Raw genomic sequence first — 18,430 nt, 5'->3', positions numbered from 1 at the left:
CCACAATCAACAGAACAAGCTGGAGGGACAGGTTCATAACCCAGAGACTGCCCATGCTATGGAATAGAGTTCCCATACATGTCAAGCGGAGTGCCTCACCGGCCCTCTTCAAGAGAAATCTTGATGAGTGGATGGGAAATAGAAAATTCACCCCGGGGATCACTCCAGTGACTCTACTTGACAGAGGCACTAGGAACTAAGGTCGGGTGGCACAATGCCAAGGATCCTATGGGCTAGGCTTGTAAAGGTTCCACAGCCATTAGCCTAGTACACACCTATGAACCTATGATATTTGCGAAGCTGACACCTTGCTTTCAGTGCATACCTTTATCATGCATTACAAGTTGAATTGCATTTTCAGGGGGTACAGCATCATTTGGTGCCTCTATCCTGATGGGTCTCCTGTCACGATACCACCCTGAATGTCTAGTAGCTTGGGATTCTGACCCACATGACAGATTGGTCAGACTGAATGAGGAGGATATGAAAGATATGTAATTATCATAAAGATAGACCCCTTCATTTATGTCCATCTGATATGAAAACCCTCCCTGTTTCCTCCTTCCTTTATCTTGTAAGTCCTAAAGGATTTTCTGGTCCTAGCTTGGCTAGGTTACCCATCAGGCATAGTATTTTATGCCTAGGTCTTCAAGCATCAAACAAGATCTGTGATAACTGACAGAAATGGTGCATGCTGAGAAGGAAAATTCTTAAAGGGGCTCAAGGCTGAAGCACTAATGCTGCTGAGCCAGATCCAGCAAGTGGCTCAAGGACCCACACATTTTACTGAACATACATGAGTATACTTATTGATTAATAATACTTATTGATACTACATTGCAACAAAAATGCTCACTTTTCCTCTACTGTTTTTTTACTTGTGCTACTGAATTGGGGAGACATGTTAAATAACCATTAATTGCAAAATGAAACACACTTAGCTAGGACTCTGCTGCCACTGATACCCAATAGCTCTATCAGTCCTGTGAAACCCTTCCCTCTGCAAGCCAGTAACACTATTAGTATCATGTCATCAATGTGTTAAGAAAATAGATAACATCATGCCAAGTATGTGTCTGACTACGGACAATTTCCCTTGGCAGCCAATGAATGGTACTATATACCATAAATTATGCAGCTTAACTCCACCACCAAGCAGTGGGGTGATTAGTATATAGCTCATCATTCACAGCAACTTGCATGCAGCTTTTTTTTCTACAGCCATGGTTTTACTTGGTTAAAGCTAGGTCTGGCCCAGTTTGTTGTTAATTAGATCGAGGTTCAATTTTAGGGTCTATTCATGTTACAGACTGAATTTAGGGTTTTTATGGATTAAAGTACAGTGAAGCCAAGCAAACCCATACTGTTTAAATAAAATAGTTCATAGGATCAAAGCACTGAAATTTTTTACAAACTTGTTTCGATAGCTGATAATCGTGTGTGTGTGTGTGTGTGTGTGTGTGTGTGTGTGTGTGTGTGTGTGTGTGTGTGTGTGTGTGTGTGTGTGTGTGATGTTATAATTAGAAATCTTCCAAAACTTCCCAGTGAACAGGAATGTGGATGCATGACTGATGCGGTTTTAGTTTAAACTGTACAAGTCAGTTTAACACAGTTTGATTTGTTTAATGTCATTTATCTGTCTTGAATCAATGTTCTGAGGCATTTATTTTCTTCAACTTGCTAACTTTATGCAAGTCATTTATGTCTGTGCAACTGAAAACTCCAAACCTGATATCCTACTGTTGTTATGTGAACATCCTCATGTGGACCAGCATGTCACAGCTGAATGTCTGAAAAAGAGATTACTTAAATCATTCTGCATTTTTTTATTTCCTGAGATACAGTGGCCCCGTGATTTATTATAATTAAAGAAGATGTAGTAGATCTGCCCTGTGTGAATAGGGTAGGTAGCAAGCACCCTATTTTTTTTCTGTTATGAGCTTACAGTTAGATCCTTCTGGATATTTGTACTCAATAAAATGATTATCACATGGTTGGTCTTCAGAGGACCAAACTAAATCCACCATCATGTGGTTCCATTTGTCAAACTGGGTTCAGAGTTTTGCACATGGAATGATATTTTCATGCAGGTTTATTTTCACACTGAGTTAGAGTTTGGGGTCCAGTGGTGGTAGTGGCAAATTTAAAAATGTGAATTCTCTAGGGATGGCTCACAAAATCTACTGCCACAGACTGGAATGACTGCATAGTCATTGTCCTTAGGCCTGGCTCCAAAGCAATCTTTGTTCACATAACTGAAGAGAAAGGTGAATTGTTCCTTTAGCATTCAATGGTTAGTGGCACACAACATTTCAGATGTTTTCCAATTAACAATTTCAGTAATTACTGTAATGTTATCAGATGAAGTAGAACAATAACAGAAAAATAAATATTGCAGTAACTTCCTGTTTATCTGATACTGCACAACTACTCTCTTCCTTACCTATTACACTGAGATTTGCATTAGCTATACTGAACAATTTGTTTATTTCATTACTGCAATTTTTTTCAGATTCTATTGCCAAAATTAATAACCATAGTGGACAATCGAATTAATAAGCAACTTGCTTTTGGTTATGAGATTACAAAGGGCTATATTCTTGGAGAAGAAGATACTAGCAAGCTGATTGATCAGATTTCTGACCATAAGTTAACAGCTGAGGTAAGTCAACATTCACTGAAAGTTAAAATCTACATCTATGAAAGTGCATACTAACAAATCTTCTTGTTATACTTTCCATGTATGATCTAACTCCACCTATTCTACTACTGACAATAAGTGCACAAGTACATTTTGCACTACTGCATGATCATGTGAGACTAAAATGTTCTGGCATTAGTACTGGCAGGCAATAGGGCTACAAGCTCAAAGTCATCTAGCAGTCTTCTGGTAGAATTATCCTTGTATATGTCAGTTACTAATGTACTGGTTTAAGGGGAAATCTTTCATATTTTCTCCCCTCTGTTCTGCCAAGGTTGGCCTTAGTAGCTTCAAGGCCCAATATGTGACATTTGTGGAGGATCCTAAGCCACGCTCCTCACTCTGTGCCATACCCCTCTCCCACACCACCCCCTCATTCACAGCCTACTGGACTATATTAGGATTATATAATATATTATCAAGGCAAAAACAATGTTTTTTTGTTTACACAGCCGGCTTTAAGTACCAGTGAACCCGGCAGTCATTTGGGGCCTGCAGGCCCTGGGGGGCCCCCCCAACTACATCACATTACCTTATATTGATATTTTGTTAAATGTTTGTCAAACCAGCAAAAGCTAGTGCAGCAGTCTTGTGTACCTAGTAAACCAGAAGGGTAATAATAACTCACAGGATGAAGAACCCTAAGAATTAGCACTACTTCTCCTGTAAAATTCAAAGATATCTTTGGTTGTAGTGGCAGAGTTTTGCCAAACAACAGACTTTATAATTTAATTAAATGCTTTACCCACAACATAGTGCTCTTGACTTTGTTAAATCATTCTGGTGGGCATGCTCCCCACTAATAGTATCATCATAACCAGAGTTAGGATCATCCATGATTGTGTGGGAGCCTCACAAAAGCTGCTGATTGTTGGGGGAAATGGAAATATTTTTTCTCTGATTAAGCACTTTATCCTAAATAGGGATTTGATATGACCCTATTAGGATAACGCCATCTATGAGTGAACAAACATGAATAAGGTAAGAGACAGAGATTGGTAGCCCAGAGTAACTGATCATAGTTCTTACCTGTGCTTTTATGAAGAGCTGATGCTGTTGATCTTCAGGAATGGTTTTCTTGTTTAGGGAGTTTTATGAATAATGGCAGGACACCAGATACTATAACTCTCAATGTCTTTGCTCAAGTATTAATTAATGGAAGAATAAAGGATCAACATCCAGAACAGTCTTTATATATCACTCTAATTCACTTAAAAAGTTAATAGAATAACATATTTTGCATCAACATGAATTTCCTGAACAATAAGAAGTATGAAACTCTAATGTCTGGCATTATTGTCTGTCTGTAATCCTGAATGATTTACCAGCAAATCAAAAATACTATGAGAAACAGGGCAAAAATATGAGGCAAAGTCAGTGACATTCTGTGAAATCCTGGACAGTGACAGGTATGCATTAGTCCTCAAGTGACAGGTATGCATTAGTCCTCACTGAGGTTTGTAAAATTGACTTTCCCCTGCTGTTGTTCGATGACTGCTAAATAGCTGTCACTGATCTGGTAAGGCAGTACTAGTGCCACACAATGTATTGTTATTTGCTGATCATTGTAAAATTAGTATGGCTAGTGTTTATGATTGTGTGTATGAGGGTGTGGGGATGCAGTGTAAGAGTAACAAGCTGCCCAAAATATCTTTCACTTTCCATCACAAGCATCAACAGCTTTGTGATTATACTCATGCATGTTTGCTGAGGTAGAGTTGCAATATAATTAAGGGTAACACGTTGGTCATACTTTATTTCACTCATCATCATAAACATAGACTTTAGACATCATAGGTGACTATCTGAGGTGGTTTGGTAGGAGCAGAATATGTTTGAAAGCAGCTGCACATTGCCACAGTGCCACAGTGAGCAGCACTGGCAGTTTACAGTACTTTGTTCTGGTTGAGTTCTTGTCAGTAGGTTTTCTGTGTGGAGTCTAAATATCCTTCCTGTCTGTTCAATTTCTCCAAGTCTTTTAGGTTTCTACTGCTATGATAGGAATGGACCCCATTCCTAAGTCAGGGTGCAATTAAAGTACAATTGAAGTATTGTTTCAGTGTTTGATATCAGCCAAAAGTGTTCTTCTCAGCACCTGCAATTAGCCCAGAATGACTCCTTCTGTAATTTATACTAAGTTATAAATATTGGTAGCAAGTATGACTGTAAATTATTTTTTATTAGACCTTTTGCTCCTTCTGTTATTGGAACTGTATGATTATCTTTCTTCCACATTGCTCTTGTTTCTGCCTACTATTCCTGGTATTTTATGGCTTTGTGTCTGTCTGTACATAAGACTCTGTAATCCCTGGTTGTTACAGTTTCAATGATCAATGCTACTTTTCTCACTTTTTAATGAACTACTATATCTCTCTTTTTTTTTTTACATTATTTTTTAACTGTTGGTAATGGGTAATCCCATGTGATATAAACTTCATCATTATGATACTTTATGGTTCTTGTTTCCAGTGCTTCTCAGCTACTTCTATGTAGTAGTGTGTGGTACAATCTCCAATGGAACAATCTTGCCACATTTTTGTGTTTTCAGTATACAGGCCCTTTGCCATGAGTCCATCACAACCACTGACAAGATGTGCAGATATTCCAGTTCTTTTATGCAGAACCTGCAGTTGTCCTTTTCTCCCACAAGTTCAAAGGACTTTGTAAACCATTGTGCATGAAGTCCACCATCCTGGGCTGCCGTTATTAGCCTTTCATCTTTTGGTTTCAGTTCATCTCTCCTTAACCATTCCTGCATCAAATCTTGGCCAACATGAGGTTGTTCCAGGTGATCTCTGCACTTGCCATTATATGGATTTTCCAATTTTCTTTCCTTCTCATCTGATCCTTTTCATTATATTAATTATTTTTTTTTTGGCACACTTAGTTGCTACTTGATGATTCTAATTTAATTTAATTTCTCACTTTATACTGAAACACTTCTGCTGAAGCTGAACTAAGCAAGAATGTCATCTTAGACTTTTACCTCAGGTTTTAAAACTTTCACAATGTTTGGATCTGGTGAGGTCAGCAGATATGTATGCAGTCCCACGACTGCAGATCTGTACATCCTTCAGAATGGGAGTGTATAATCTTGGTATACACTGATTTTTATATATCATTTGATAAGGGTGAAGTATGTTTCATGTTTTCCTGTCCAACAGATCCAACACTTTTGGAGCCTGTCAATCACACCAAAACTATAAGATAGAACAGGAAGAGAAAACTGGTTTATAGATTGAACTTTTTTCCTAGATGTCAAGACAGTTTTCAGTATTAATTTTAGTCTTGTGATATATTCTTTACTGAGTTTTATTCTCACCTGTTTATGTTTTATTGTAGATGCTTCATCTGTTCCCAAATATTTATACACTACCTCCTGCTCAAGTTCATTTACATCACATTCTTATTCCAGATTAATATTTTCTTGGTGCTGCAGCTTTCCCATTTCAAATGTTGCTTTTTCATATTTTTCAAGATCAAATGACATTCTTGTATCATCTGAGAAAGTTTTAATTATTTGCAGCTGTGCTTTCAACTCCTTATCTAACGAACTATACAGTTTTAAGTCATCCACAAAAAGTAGATGAGATGTCTTTAAACAAGGTTGGTTTCTGGAAACCAAATTGTAATCATAGCCTAATCTGTTTAGTACATAGTTTAATGGGTTAAGGGTAAGACAAAACAGCAGTAGTGACAGAGAAACAGCCTGGAATATCCCCCTTTAAATTTTTATCCCAAGGACAATAATTTGACCTTTGTCATGGCTCATCTGCCAGTAATTTGCCACTGTTTCATGATCACTATAATGTAACGGATCAAAATAGGGTGTATGTTATCCATCTGTAAACATTCTTTTATCAGTAAATGTGGAATGCTGTCAATTGTTTTTTTGTAATTTAACCATGCCATATTTAGATTTTCCCCTTTATACAATTCTCTATTATGGTTTTATTTATCAGCAAATGAGCCTTGGTTTCATATGACTTCCTTTTGTAATCTTTTTGTTGTTTTGGTAATATTGGTTCTTTTTTCTAAATGACTATTAACTCTGTCTGCATCAGTTCCAGTATATACCTGATATATTGTCGTGAGTCAAGTTATTGGTTTATAATTTTTAGGAGGGCTTGCAGGTTCACTCATAAGGGCAAGTACTGTTTTTTTCCTGTTGTTAACCAGTTTGGTGTCTGTTTGGGGCACTTGTATAAGTAATTCTTACTCAGGGCTAATATTGTTCTGGTTGAGTTCCTGACTGTAGGTTTTTCAATGTAGAGCCTGTATGTCCTCCCTGTCTCTGTCTGGGTTGACCCATGTGCGCTTGTTTCTCCAAGAACCCTAAACTCATGCTGTAGGTGAAATGGCATTCTTCATTCTTCCAGTTTCTCTAAAAGTGAGAATGCAGTATGTTTGTATGTGTTGTGACAGACCTGGCTTGCCTGTGTGTGTGTGTGTGTTTGTGTGTGTGTGTGTGTGTGTGTGTGTGTGTGTGTGTGTGTGTGTGTGTGTGTGTGTGTGTGTGTGTGTGTGTGCATGTGTGTGTGTGTGTACTATTACCAATTTCACCTGTAGGCATACAACATAATGCTAGGCACATACTTAACTCTTCTGGTTAGCAGTAAATAAAATGCAGGATGAGCAAGTTGGAATTCATTATTGCGATAATTATTTCTTCACTTTCCTCACAATCAGATGTCAGGCACATATACAGGTGTCTGCCTTTTGGGGATAGGGGTGAGGAGGCACACTATGTATGTGTATGACAGCAATTACTTGAAATACATGACTGTGGCCATTTGTGCTTTTGTGATTTTAATGAACAGGGAATTGTTGGAAGTTGAGATACTGCGTTCTTGGAGAGACAGAATAATTGATGTTATACCAAAACCTAGAAAAGACAGAAGGCATTCAGGCTTCTATAGACTTATAACAATACTGAATCACAATTACAAAGTTTTCATGACACAACACTTCTAGTGGGTAGACTAGCTAAAATAATCCCAAGCCTTATACACAGAACTCACTCTGGTTTTGTTGGAGACAGGAAAACATCTGATAATATAATATGTACACTAATGGTAAATTATGATGTGAAAGAAAGTTGAAAACAAGTTGCAGTGGTAAGTTTGGATGCTTTTGATGGGGTAAACTGAGACTTTTTATTTTTAGATCGGATGTTGTCCTTTTGATTTTTTCCACAACATATGGGTTACAGATTCAATCCTAGGATCTGACACAGCCACATTTGACAGACTTTGGATCCAACTTTCGAGCTTCTTCCTTTACCCACCATGCACTAGTTCATCCCCAGTACCTCAGGTCTCATTTGCTACCATTGCGCATGGATGAGGATCCACTCTCGCAGCATTTAACAGGTGTCTTTAGGTAGCTTTTTAGCCATAAGTGTATTTTTCCTCTTTATCTTTTATATTAAAATGTTTTCATCCCTGTAGTCTTTTTTCAGGGTTTCTCAGTCAGCTCTGTTTTACTTTAAATAAATAAATCTCATAAGTACCATTGTTGGTACTATTTCCTTTCCTTGTCTTCTATTTTCCTACCCTTTTTAACAGGGTATTCTTTTTCTACCATTATTGTTAGTTTTCTGCCTATCCTTATCTTAATTAAAAAAAATGCATTTTCTTTTGATTCTTTTCTCTGTTTATTTACAGTACCATAGGCACTGGAATCTATTGATGACGGGGGGGGGGGGGGGCAGAGGGTGAGAATGGCACTTAGTGATGTAAAAAGGGCAATGTTTTATAACTATTTACTACCACAACATAGGTTCACTTGGAGGACATTTTAAGCTTATCCAATTCCCTTTTGGTGCTTGAATTAACATTTTCTGATTGGTCTTACCTATCCCATGGCTGATAATTGTATATTAGCCTAGTGAGAATAACTGGGATCATACCATAGATAATTTGAGGGGAGCCATGTAAGGGATGCAGCATCTAGGAACTGCCTATATCCATTAGTGGAATGAGGGGCAATCCTGGAGTAAATTTTCTATTACCCAGCCTTAGATCCAAGTTGCATTTGAATATGGGCGGATGGGCTTTGTTTTATTTTTATGGATAGTCTGTTCTGGAACAGTGTCAGCCTCTGTGATATATATCCATCTCTCCACAACATTCAGTTTAGATACCCGGACTGAGTATTTATGTTGCTATTTGACTTGCTGATGTTCAGTAGGTCCATCTGTATTAGGTCGGAGGATTCCTTGTATGCCAGACACGTCATCTCTAAGCACTCTGTAGAAACTGAGTATAGTAATAAATCTTTGAGGTGGTCCATGCAAACCCTATTGTTTAGGACTTGTATCCTTTTAGTAAGGTATCTCTGAAGGTATTCCAGTTGTTGCATGGGGCTGGACAGATACATGCCAAAGTGGGCATTATACAAAATGATTGACCTAATGAGAGCTTTGTAAAGGGGACAACAACATATCTAGTACTAATCACAATCAGTTTATTTATAAGCTGTGCAATATAGAAAGACTTTCTTATGATTCTGGGCACATGTTGGTCAAAAGTTAGGTCACTGTACACACAAGTTCCCAAATGCCAAACAATTGTTTCAGTTCTCATAGGGCATTGTCATGATTTTGACACCAGTTATTATTTGGGACAAACCTTCCTGCATGATGATTAAGTCATTTGGGGATTCAGTAACTGCTCCTAGGTTGCACTCATCTCAGACTTAGCTGAACAAAGCCCTTTGGTATTTCCTTTTACTTTTGAGATGTATATGCTAAACAGAAAAAGTCCCAGCACCGAACCCTGGGGGACTCCATTGATGACTGGTCTCTTCCCCTATTTTAATCTCCTGCATTCTATGAACAAGTTGGCAATCCAGCTAGTGATGCAAGTGTTTGCTCCTATGTTATTCATCTTTTGTACTACACCTGAATAGGGGATTGTGTCAGAAGGCTTGTCCAGGTCAAGGTAATGTGGTGTGAACTGTTTTACCATTATCCATTGGTAACAAGAGTAAAGCTTAAAATTTGCCCATGATTTTGAGCCTTTCATACTTTCATTCTGCCAGTGGTTCCCAAACTTTTTCGATTCTTGGCTCCCTTGCTGAACCCAGGTTTTCCCAAGGCACCCCCCCCCCCCCACGGTGCACATAAAGTGCATATTAATGTAGTTATTACTGCCACCAGTCATCTCCTTATCAGCTATTTTAAGGCCCTTAACAAAGGGTATCCAGTCTTACTGTGTAATTAGACAGTTAATAGTACACATACATTTCTGTTGTCTTCCAGCAGGGCACACTGTGGATGCATTTCAAACACAAACATTTTATAAATACTCACAAATGACATACAGTTATTTACAAAATTCCAGATAGCTGTGCTGACAGTATCTCCCTTCATCACAAACCATATATACACACATAAATTATGTGTGTGTATATATATATATATATATATATATATATATGTAGTTAAAATGCAGACAGACTGATGGAAATGTGCTTGTTCTTAAGTAAAATTAATCATATTCCATAGTGATGCATGCATGAGCATAAAAATGTTCTAGGAATAATGTACAAAGCTCTACAAATAATGCAGTTACCAAGAGAAAAGAAAAGTTGCACCTGCACAGGTACATTCTTGTACTAAGCAATTTGAGACCAAGAATGTCCAATTCCACCCTTAAAGGGATCAAGGTCCATGAAATGTGTGACTTGTTAAATTTTATGGACTAAATATCTGACAATATTCTAACAAAATCATTCAGTATTTTCTGCCATATTATACATTTTGTGTGATTTTCTTTGTAACAATTTAGTTTAGTTTCAAGGATGTGTTGCAAAAACAGAAAGCAGCAGTTTCAAGTTACCATACAGCAGCATTATCATATATCACTCTTGATATAAATCAGCACATAAACAGAGTACCACTGGACTGTAGAACAGTACTATTGCTATGCAATGCTAGGAACCTTTCTCCTAGGTCTCTCTTGAAAATGGGCTCTACCCAGTAGTGCAAACCTGATTAACAAAATGTAAATAAATAAAATAACTGCACACACAACTTAACATATACCCTGCATGGCTTGCACCACAATCATAGCACAACCACAGCCCTACTGTCCTTCCCTAATACTATTTACAAAGAGAGAAATCAAAACAAACTTGTATCGACAATCTTCCTTTTCCCTCGCAAAGTGTTTGATGTTATCTTCCATCTAAAAATAGCACATACTTTTTACTCACTGGGTTTCAGGACTACTTCACTCATTTGGTTCACCAGCTACTGCCACAGCCGCTCACAAGCCTTTTCTACCTACTTACTAGTTTCATTCTTGCACCTTTATTATTTAATGATTTCATTAATTATCTTGCTTCTGCAACATTAATCAATACACAGATAATGCTACTCTAATCTGGTAATCATCCTCCCTATCCTCACTGCAAACCATCACTCACTTATAAAAACTCTCACTTGCAACTATTCCTAAACTTCAATAAAACTAAAATAATGCTCTTTACTCCTAGATCCTACACACACACACACACACACACACACACACACACACACACACACACACACTTCTCTGAAAGTTTCCGTACTTGCATGGAGTCTTCATTCTTTCTGGCCATACCCACCGCAGGTCTGATTCTTGTTCTCCGAACATAATCCATTCATTGTCATTCTAGCTCGCAACTAAGCAGTATTTTTAGTAAACAAAAGATACTCTTCCCTGAGTAAGACAGACAGTGCAATTTAAGAGGTGCAAACTGTGACTTGAAGTGTGAAATGTTTTCTGGTTGTAGGACGTTTAACCAGAAGCCACTACAACACAGCACGTTACTGAATCACTTTGCATTTCTGTCCATAGTGCAGTTAAACTGGTGGACCCTGCTCAATTGTTCCCGATTTTCAGACACATTCCTTATTTTGACTCAAATTTTGGCTCTACCCATTTTAATCTCTCCTACAACTGATGATTTCTGGTGAAAATTGGAAAAGACAATAATAAACATTATGCACTTCTTTTACTTCAGGAAAATGTATATGAATCATCGTTCACTTATTCTGTCCACGTCTCAAGTTAATAGCACTAATATTTTTAAAAAGTGTCCTTAATTATGTTTATCTCGCTCTCTCTTTCTGTTGATATTTCTTCCTAATTTGTTGAGAACTCTGCTCAGGGAACACTTCCATGTAGTACATTCAACAGTTCCTATTGTTAGTACACAATGCAATATTTTTGTTTTACTTGTGACGATGCCAAAGTACAGGGTCAGGAAACGAGTGTCCACACAGATCAGAAATGCCTGATAAACTTCTATTGCCCTACTTCGCCATCCTGGATAGCAAAGACAAGTGTCTGTAATAGCAATTGCTGTGCAAACAAAATAGGCTGTCATTCTCCTCATTTAGTCAGCAGCTGAGGAGAAGCAATTTCATATACATACATATATACATACATACATACATACCTTGCATGAAGCAGCCACCACTTGAATTTTTACTCCATTTCCATCGTTTTTCCATTTCTATTTCTCCTGCAAGCATCAAACGTGTTATCTGACAAACGCAGCTGATAACACTGTTTTATAACTAAACACATTTTGCTTTCAGTTTCAGAATGAAGCCATACCTCCCGACTGTCACTGATTTTCATGGACATCCCAGATTCAGACTCAAATTTTAGCTCTGCCCCTTCTTAATCCCTCTAAAACCAGTGACCTTTTCAGTAAAGGTGGTGAATTACACTTAATAAATAATAATTAAAATTATAGACCTCTTTTCCTTCAGGAACTATATAGTAATTTTCATTTACTTAATCTGTCAATGTCTAATGCAGCCATGGCCAGCCAGAAATGCTTGAGCTCCCTGCTCAGTTCCGACAGGCTGGTAGCCCTGACGGAGCTGATGTCATTGTGCATGTGATGATGTCAGCTCAAACAGCGTGAAAATTAAAAAAAACAAAATAAATAAATTATAAATGAAGGGTATTAGTTCACTGCGCCCCTGTGAGGAAGCCGCGGCTCCCCAGGGCACTGAGGCACGCACTTTGGGAACCCCTGCTCTGGGCTGTTTTCAAACACATTTTTAGGGCCATGCATACATGTATGCATTCTTTGATTCACATTCCTGATTGTATTAAATTATATTCCTTGTATAATACAGCACCAGTTGTTAGAATGTGTTTTAATTTGTAGTTCTGAACAGTCTTCTAGTAAGCAATGAAACAAAATATATGAAACAATAATGACAAAACTACCCATTTCAGAAAATTTCAACCATAAAAGGTCATTACAATCCACCAATATCAGTAAATATCCAAAATCTCTGCAGAAGTCAGTTATCTAAATAATTCCACATTAAAGGGATCTCTAACTAATAAAGAGTTGCTGCTAGGAAACAACTGTATATTTCATTGTTTCATCTACAAATAAAGTGGCTATTGCCTTGAAGAATAAATTGTCTATGTTACATTGAAAAATGATAAGCTAGTAATATTGCAATAGGGAATGGATGGCAAACTGATAACAGGTTCATAGTTACTAGGTAGCTCCTCCAAAGGAGGACATTCACAGGACTGCAGCATCCACTCCCTTTAAAGTACAACACAGTACAGTATCAGCGATCCATCTGCATACTGTTGGAGTAGAACCCACAGCCTTCTGCATCAAAAGTGGGGCTACTACCTGTTGTGCTACTAACAATGTAAGCAGACTTGGAATAAGCAGCACTAAACTTCTCTTCCCCTAAAGCTCTCAGTTCCTTGTAAAATGTTTTATTTATTTAACAGGAAAGTCCGACTTGGAATGAAGCCAATTTTCAGCAGAGGCCCTGGGAGAAATGCACCAGACACATGTCTTTGTAACATGGGAGGAAACCAGAGCACCCAGAGGAAACCACACAAACACAAGGAGGGCATACAGACTCTACACAGAAGGCACCCCAGCTGAGAATTGAACCAGAGAACCTCTTGCTGTGAGGTAGCAATACTACCACTGCACCATCTACTTGACACAGCTAAATCTCTTAATTTCACAGCAGAAGAAATCTGGAAAAAGCCAAAATTTATTTGGGGGGGGGGGGCAAAAGCCAAAAATCAGGGACACATTTTAAATATTGATTGTATAATCTTAGAAAGTTGCTAAAATAGTCTTGTGTTACCATGTGTTTCCTAAAATGATCGGAAGACTGAAACTTAAAGGGCTATTATTATTTAGTGAATTCCGTTCTCAGTGATTTGCCAGACAACCACAAAATTTGAGCCAAGTATTCTGTGAAAATCTAGACAGCTGAGAGCTAACTCAACTTCCTGAATCACAAGTGGTGGTATGGGTAGAGAATGCAGGACCTTGTTCCTAAGGTACAAGTTTTGAGCCTGGGTAATTCTAGCCATTAGCCATAAGTAACTGGGGCATTACACACACACAGCTGAACAGGAATTAGTTACATATTTTTCAACACTTATGGGATATTATAAATCAGTCAGCAATGCAAAAAGTTCCAAAACATTTTACTGAATTTCATTTAGCCATTGACCATTCCTTAGAATTATGTGGTTCAGATGGTGTTTTAGAAGTGTCAGAAGATGGTGAGTAAATTTTAGGTCTTTATGGTCTATGGTTGGTTCCAGGTGAGAGGTAAAATCTAATGTAGCTTGCCAACGAGTTCCATAGACACAGTGAAATATATGTCAGTGTAGCTACTGAAACTGGCACAAAGTAATAAAATGGGAGCTTTATGCCAGTTTCAGTAGTTACACTGAAACTGGCACAAAGTAATAAAATGGGAGCTTTATGTCTGTTAAGAGCAGCACGCATGGGTACGAACTGTACCATCTGTGCAGGATTTAACTCCAGGTTTATAGCAGATAGGCATAACAAGCTAGTCCTTAAGGGGTTACTTCTACCTTCATCTTTATCTTCCTCAAGGGCTCAAACCCCCAGAAAAGTTTCAAAGGCTTCTTCAGAGCACAGAAAAAGATCCCCACAAAAGTCTCTGAAGAATTCCTCATCCTCAGAGCCTCCACAGAAAATATGAAAGACTTTGGATCTAACTTTGTTTGGTTTAGATCCAGATTAAAAATTTACATATCCTATGTCTTTGGATCCAATAATCATCTCTGTTACTCCTCCAGTGCAACCCATGGATCTGAAATCATTGTCTCCAACCTCGGGTGTATCTCAGACTCTGAGAACTTGTTTGTGTGAACTTATTATAGATCCAATATCTGCTCTGCTCCACTCCCCTCTCAAGCAAACTTCAAGGAAGCACTTGTCCATCATGTCCTTCAGGAGTCTTTCTCAAGCAGAAGGGGATAGGATGATGAGGAAGTTCCTCTGAGCTCAGATCCAGATGGGGGTTATTCCGGCTCCATCTCCCATCAGATCCATGAGCCTTCCATCCACCTCACATACTATCGTATCTCCTTCTTTGAGTGATCCTTCAGTTTTGGAGCCCCAGGATCTGAATGTTCCAACAGTATGTGTCATAGCCGAAGGGAGTCATGTCTTTGACCCCAAAAGTATCCCTGACCAGTTCTGCTCTTGTTCCCTTGGATCGGGATGAATCCTGAAGCTGAAGCATTGGCTTTGAATCTGTGGGTCCAGGAGTGACTCTAATATTGTTGGAGCTGTCCTTGGAGCCTCCGCATTAGATAGCTTGTGTCTGGCTTCCTGCTCAACACATGGATCCAGTCAGAGTCATTGCTTGCCTGCTTTGGAGATCTTGGCTCCTGTGTGGCTGGCCATGGTTTCCCCTGGTCTGTCAGCCTTCAAGTTTGTGGAGAGGGTTTTCTCTCACTCAGGAGGCTCAGTCTCTCATACTTCCTTGGATTCTACACCCTATCATCCTTTTTTGTTCCAAGCTCTGAATCCATCAGACCTACTGCACAGGGACAGCTACTACCAAGAAGTGTCCAGATGGTTCCAGTAGAAAAACTACCCCTCTCTTAGGACACCTTTTCAGATGGGGTTCACAGAAAGAGAATGTACCAAAGGAGGGTCATTCTTCTATGAAACCTCTCACAGAAGATACTGACTTCAATGAACGGGAAGGTTTCCCCAAATCACCACCTGATGATGTCTCCTTTAGAGACATTTTGGAAATCCTCAAGCAAAAAGGTGGCTATCCTCAGATAACCCATCCCCTGAATAGTCAGTATTCTTGGAAGCTTTTGGTTTTGGCCCATCTATGTCTTAGGTGACTCCCCCAGCCGATGAGCTTATTGACCTAGACTCTCACTAGGCATGGAAGGAACCAGACTCTGTTGAACCTATTCCTCATCGTCCAAACAGAATTTTCGCCCTTCCAAAAGATAGGCCTCATTGGAGTAAAGGTGCCCCTGTTGATGTAGTTGTTGTGGTGGCAGCCACCAAGAAGGAGCTCATGGAACACAGCTCATCGTCCATCCCCCTAACAGAGTCGAGTACGTTGGACAGATTTGGAAAGCACATATTTGCATTTCTGACCTTTGCCTTGTGGTCACTGAACTATTTGGTGCACTTAACTGGACTACAGATGGATTTAACTAAGGGATTCTGAAAGTCTCTCTCAAAATACATGTCTCCAGAGAATTATAAGACATCATCCTCACAGATGGCCACTCTTTTATCTGTATCAAATATGTCCATGAGGATTATTCCACACACTGAAGAAGGGACTTCACAGGCCGCTGATTTAGGCATTGCCATAAGGAGACACCCGTGGATGTGGCTACAGTATGTGACTTTGTGAAGTCCTTCAAGTCTTCTTTCATCAATGCTCTCTTTGATGGAACTTCCTTGTTTGGCCCCTCTGTGAAAGAAAGACTTACCCGCAGTGAACAGTAAGGAAAGACCCTGACTGCTATAGCGATTAGCTTTTCTACCCCTCAGTGATCCCTTTTCAAGAAATCATAGAGGAGGCAAGAAAATGCGGTTCCACAAATCCCAGGGATCTTTGCAGGATTAAAATAATGACCAAGGCCAGTGAAAGAGACCAAAACTTTAATATACAAAGTACAAAGATCAATACAAGCTGCAGCACCTCGGACAGAAAGGCCTTTCAAGAGTCAAAAAGCATAACACCAGCAAACAATTAAATACATCACTGCATTAAAAATTCCACCAATAAAAATAATTCAATTAAACAGTTAAATAAAAAAAATACAATCAAATAAAATAAAGCAATTCAGTTCAAGAACCCTATACTTTATAAAACATTTTCCAATTGCATTCTAAATTTAGGCCATTATGGGTGAGAGTACCATATTTCAAAATAAATAAACTCTCTTTAAAAAGCAGCTTCTGTTTTAAATCACTGTCCATAAAAACATTTACCTTTTCTAATATGGTACCCTGAAGAAGTTTTTCATTCCCATTATGGTACAAAGAAAAGTGCATGGCAAGTGAATTTTTTACCCTTTGATTTCTTATATCCCTCAGATGTTCTAAAAGTCTGGTTCTAAATGCTATTTTTGTTTCTCCTATGTAAAAAAGATTACATGGGCACTTCAGGGCATATACTACCCCTTCTGTACTACAGCTATACAACTCCTTAGGTGTATAAATCACATCATTAATTCTGTCAAAAAAATTTAACTACATGTGTACAACCAGAACAATGCTTACAGGGAATGGTACCAACATCTCCCACACCCATGTTCCTATATAGACAGAGGGTGGTATAATAACTATGAACCAACATGTCCTTCACATTATGGCCCCTCATAATAGAAAAACATAATTTATCAGGATGCAACCCAACTAAGCTCTTATCTTTAAATAAGAAATCCCACTAATATTTCACAATATTAGAAAAAACATCAGCAAAAATAGTATACTCTGTAACAAAATACATAATTTTATTTGTTTTATTTCCACGTCCACCTGTTATGTTACAATACCATTTATTATTTCTGGCCATATCATGTTTATCATCCTTGGCTAGCTGATTTGTGGATGCTTTATAATATGCTTCTTGAATACAAGAGCTATCATAGCCCCCTTGTTTAAATTGATCACACTCCTTTTTAAACTAGGCCTCAAGAACCTTTTGTTCATTACAAAGTCTTTTTATATGGAATAATTCTCCAAAAGGTAAAGATCTCATCAAATGGGGGGGGTTTGACAGCTCCCACCATGCAAAAAGTGGTTGCTGTCCTCAAATTTCCTATGTATTCTAGTTTTCCCCCCCACATTTACACCTTCCAATTCTAGATCTAAAAAGATGACATTCCTACCTCTTTGTACTCCATTAAAACATAAACCAAACTGATTATGTAAATCACCTAAAATGCTGTTAACCTTGATATCTCCCCCCATCACATAAAAATATTAAATCATCAATGTATCTATAGTATCGAAAAACATAGTTTTTTTATAAAACCCAATATGATTAAGAAATTGTAACTAAAAAAAAAATTAAGAACCCGGCTTTTAGAACATCTGAGGGGTATAAGAAACCAAAAGGTTGGAAAATTCAGTTGTCATGAACTTTTCTTTGTGCCATAATGGAAATGAAAAACTTCTTCAGGGTACCATATTACAAAAGGTAAAAGTATTTATGGACAGTGATTTAAAACAGAAACTACTTTTTAGAGAGAGTTTATTTATTTTGAAATATGGTATTCTGACCACTAATGGCCTAAATTTAGAATGCAGTTGGATAAAGTGCTTTTATAAAGTATAGGGTTCTTAAACTGAATTGCTTTATGTTATTTTATTGTTTTTTTTTTTATATAATTGTTTAACTGAATTACTTTTATTGGTGAA

At 38.1% G+C, this 18,430-nt stretch overlaps 1 protein-coding gene across 1 annotated transcript in view; it reads left to right on the top strand.

Moving 5' to 3' along the window:
- The window catches only part of SLC9C1 (solute carrier family 9 member C1), a 3,253,894-nt gene that overhangs the window by 2,109,398 nt on the left and 1,126,066 nt on the right, over positions 1–18,430 (top strand). The window contains exon 16 of the mRNA XM_044066060.1: positions 2,513–2,662. Coding sequence (XP_043921995.1) covers positions 2,513–2,662 — 150 coding nt within the window. The remainder of the gene's footprint in view (positions 1–2,512; positions 2,663–18,430) is intronic.

The sequence above is a fragment of the Protopterus annectens genome, chromosome 3.part0, assembly GCF_019279795.1.
Source record: "Protopterus annectens isolate FY-2018-M chromosome 3.part0, PAN1.0, whole genome shotgun sequence".
NCBI classification, from domain to species: Eukaryota; Metazoa; Chordata; order Ceratodontiformes; family Protopteridae; genus Protopterus; species Protopterus annectens.
This window is presented reverse-complemented; position numbering and strand designations above follow the sequence as displayed.